Source organism: Pinus tabuliformis, chromosome 9 (genome assembly GCF_031772625.1).
Source record: "Pinus tabuliformis cultivar Carrire ecotype Pingquan chromosome 9, CPIR1, whole genome shotgun sequence".
NCBI classification, from domain to species: Eukaryota; Viridiplantae; Streptophyta; class Pinopsida; order Pinales; family Pinaceae; genus Pinus; species Pinus tabuliformis.
In genome coordinates, this window is record NC_142307.1 from 1506234260 (window position 1) to 1506237533 (window position 3274).

Genomic DNA, 3274 nt, shown 5'->3' on the forward strand with positions numbered 1-3274 from the left:
TAGGCGATGACGGTGAAGAAGAATCTATAGTTGCGACAGATGGATCGGATGAGGAAGGACCGGAAAGTAGATTGTTGAGGTTGGTCCTATTGGCTAGCAGCAAGCCTAAGCTAGAGATTCCAAATTATGATGGCAGCTTGTCCACATAAGATTTGTTGGACTGGGTCAGCAAGTTGGAAAAATATTTCGAATGTGAAGAGGTTAGCGAAGATCAAAGAGTTAAGTTAGCTACAACAAAGCTGAAAGGACACGCAGCCCTATGGTGGGACAATGTCCAAGTGGAAAGAAGAAGGATGAATAAGTTGCCAATAAAGAAATGGCCAAGAATAGCGGCCAAGATGAAAGGCAGATTTTTGCCCAAAGATTACCAGATTGCTCTACATCAGCAAGTGAAAGATTACCAGATTGCTCTACAGTGACAGAATATACTAAAGAATTCTACCGGGTAAATTTAAGAGTTGGTTACACAGAGGATACCTTGGAAAAAAAATCAAAGTAAATGGTCTGAGATTGGAAATATTGGATGAGATAAGAATTCTTTCCCCATAAAATATAGAGGAAGCCTACCAGAGTTCCATGAAGGCAGAGGAGAAGATCACCAGAAAACAGAATTCTAGGAGAGGATGGGGAACCGACAGAGGAAGAGGACAATCCTATGGTAGAGGATGAATTTCCAATAATAGTGAAGAGGGCAGCAATTCCAAGACTTCAGGGACAATAGAAAAAGGAGAAAACACTAGAGGAGGAAGGCCATATTAGAGAGGAAGAGGAAATGGTCGAGGCAGAGGGGCTGCCTATCAGTGCTACAGGTGCCACAAGTGGGGGCACTAGTCTTTTGAGTGTCCTAAAGCAGAACAAGCTGGTCAAAGAGGAACGTATGTTGCACAGCTAGAGGAAGCAGAGGCACCACCCGAGGAAGCAGAAAATGTGCCAAAAACAGGGGAAGCCTTAGTTCTGAATAAAGTTCTGTTGAAACCAGCCAAGGAGACAGTTGAACAAACTCAAAGGAAGGCATTATTCCGGATAGTTTGTAAGTCACATGGAAAATGCTGCAAGTTGATTATCGACAGTGGGAGCATGGATAATCTGGTTGCCACAAAGATGGTAGAGAATTTGGGTTTGAAGCAGTTGAAGCACCCCACTCCCTACAAGGTATTATGGTTGCAGAAAGGCCATCAGCTATTGGTTGACAAACAGTGTGAAGTTGAGTTCCATATTGGCAGGTATAAAGACAAGGTTATTTGTGATATTATGCCAATGGACATATGTCATATACTACTAGGAAGGCCATGGCAATATGTCCAGAAGGTAGTGCATGACGGGAAGACAAACTGTTATAAGTTTGTCAAAGATGGGATTAAGCACACACTTGTGCCGATGAAGGAGGAGGAAGCAGCAGAAACAAGTGGGATGAAAGTGTTACTAATGGGTGGAAAATAGTTTTTGAAGTAGATTGAAGATAGTGAAGTGAACTATGCTATTGTGAGAAGGGAAAAAATAGTGCTGTTGCACACAAAAATGTTTGATTTACATGCAGAAATTCAGGAAATGCTGCAGGAATTTAGCGATATTGTAGTGGATGATTTACTAGATAAATTGCCCCCTCGGAGAAGTATTAGTCATCACATTGACTTTATATCTAGAGCAAGTCTACCGAACAAGGCAACATACCAGATGAGCCCCAAAGATAACGAGGAAATTAGAAAATGGGTGCAGGAATTGCTAGATAAAGGGCAAATAAGGGAGACTTTGAGCCCCTGTGCAGTTCTGACAGTTCTCGCTCCCAAGAAAGGAGGAGAATGGTGAATGTGCACGGATTCAAGGGCCATTAATAAGATTACCATCAGGTACAGGTTTCCACTGCCACAGATGGACGATATGATGGAGTACATGAGCAGGGAAACATACTTCTCGAATATTGATCTGAAGAGTGGTTATCATCAGATTTGAATCAAGGAAGGGGATTAGTGGAAGACAGCCTTCAAGACCAATGAAGGGATGTATGAGTGGCTAGTATTGCCATTCAGATTAAGTAATGCCCCTAGTACCTTTATGCGATTGATGAATGAAATGCTGAAAGATTTCATTAGAAAGTGTGTGATAATTTATCTTGATGATATATTAATTTTTAGCAAGACTAAGGAGGAACACTTTCGACATGTTCGAAGTGTGATGGAGAAATTGCAGCAGAATAAGCTGTTGATAAATCTAAAAAAATGTACTCTTTTTCAAAGAGAGCTGGTTTATATGGGTTTTGGGATTGCAGAGAACGAGTTGAAGATGGACCCAGAAAAAGTTGCAGCGACTATTAGCTGGCCATCTCCAAAGAGCCTATTTGAGGTTCGTAGTTTTCATGGGTTGGAAAGTTTTTACTGTAAATTTATCAGAGATTTTAGTGGAATCTGTGAGCCTATGTTGGATATGATTAAGAAGATGGGTCAACCTTTCCATTGGACTGAAGCAGCAGAGAGGAGCTTCCAATTATTAAAGGTAAAAATCACTGAGAGGCCAATCCTAAGATTTCCTGATTTTAATAAGCTCTTCCAAGTCCGTTGTGATGTAAGCGGTACTGTCGTTGGAGCTATACTTAGCCATGAAGACAAACTTGTTGGGTTTTTTAGTGAGAAGTTGAATGAGAGAAGACACAAGTATTCATCTTATGACAAACAATTCTATGATGTTGTCCAAGCACTGAAGCATTGGAGACACTATCTGCTGGGGAGTGAGTTTGTTTTATTTTCTGATAACTCTGCACTGCAATACATGATGCAACAACATAAGCTGAATCACAAGCATGCTAAGTGGGTCTAATATTTACAAAGTTTCACTTTTGTGCTGAAACACATTAGTGGGCAGACCAACAAGGTGGCAGATGCATTTAGCAGAAGAGCTTTGCTCTTGTACGAGAGTACGATACAAGTGTTTGGCTTTGAACATTTGAAATACTTGTATCAGACCGACGCGGATTTCAAAGAGGCTTATGAAGCCTATCAGAATCCTTTGCTGAGAAACAATAGTCCCTCATTGGACTATAATTTACAAGAGAAGCTATTGTTTAAAGGGGGACAATTATGCATTCCCGATTGTTCGATGAGAGAGAATATCATTCGAGAGAAGCACAGTGGAGGTCTAGCCGGGCATTTCGGCATAGACAAAAAATTAGATCAGCTCAGCCATTTTTATTATTGGCCAATAATGCGAAGGGATGTGCAGATATTTGTAACTAGATGTAAAGTGTGTCAGTTGGCAAAAGGACACAGTCAGAATATGAGAC

The 3274-nt window shown here is 40.9% G+C and overlaps 1 protein-coding gene across 1 annotated transcript; it reads left to right on the forward strand.

Annotated features, from left to right (window-relative positions):
- Positions 1–772: 772 nt before the first annotated feature.
- LOC149154318 (uncharacterized) lies at positions 773–1806 on the forward strand. Its single transcript, XM_089444111.1, has 3 exons — positions 773–875; positions 1283–1405; positions 1538–1806. Exons 1-3 carry the CDS (start codon positions 773–775, stop codon positions 1804–1806), a joined length of 495 nt encoding a protein of 164 aa, XP_089300237.1.
- The last annotated feature ends 1468 nt before the right edge of the window (positions 1807–3274 follow it).

What these genes read in the sequence shown, in the direction of transcription:
- LOC149154318 (XM_089444111.1), top strand. Translation starts at nt 773, where the DNA reads ATGGTCGAGGCAGAGGGGCTGCCTATCAGTGCTACAGGTGCCACAAGT. An exon ending in CAAGCTGGTCAAAGAGGAAC is followed by an intron (nt 876 to 1,282) that starts GTATGTTGCACA and finishes ATATACTACTAG; the next exon opens with GAAGGCCATGGCAATATGTC. An exon ending in GGAGGAAGCAGCAGAAACAA is followed by an intron (nt 1,406 to 1,537) that starts GTGGGATGAAAG and finishes ATTTACATGCAG; the next exon opens with AAATTCAGGAAATGCTGCAG.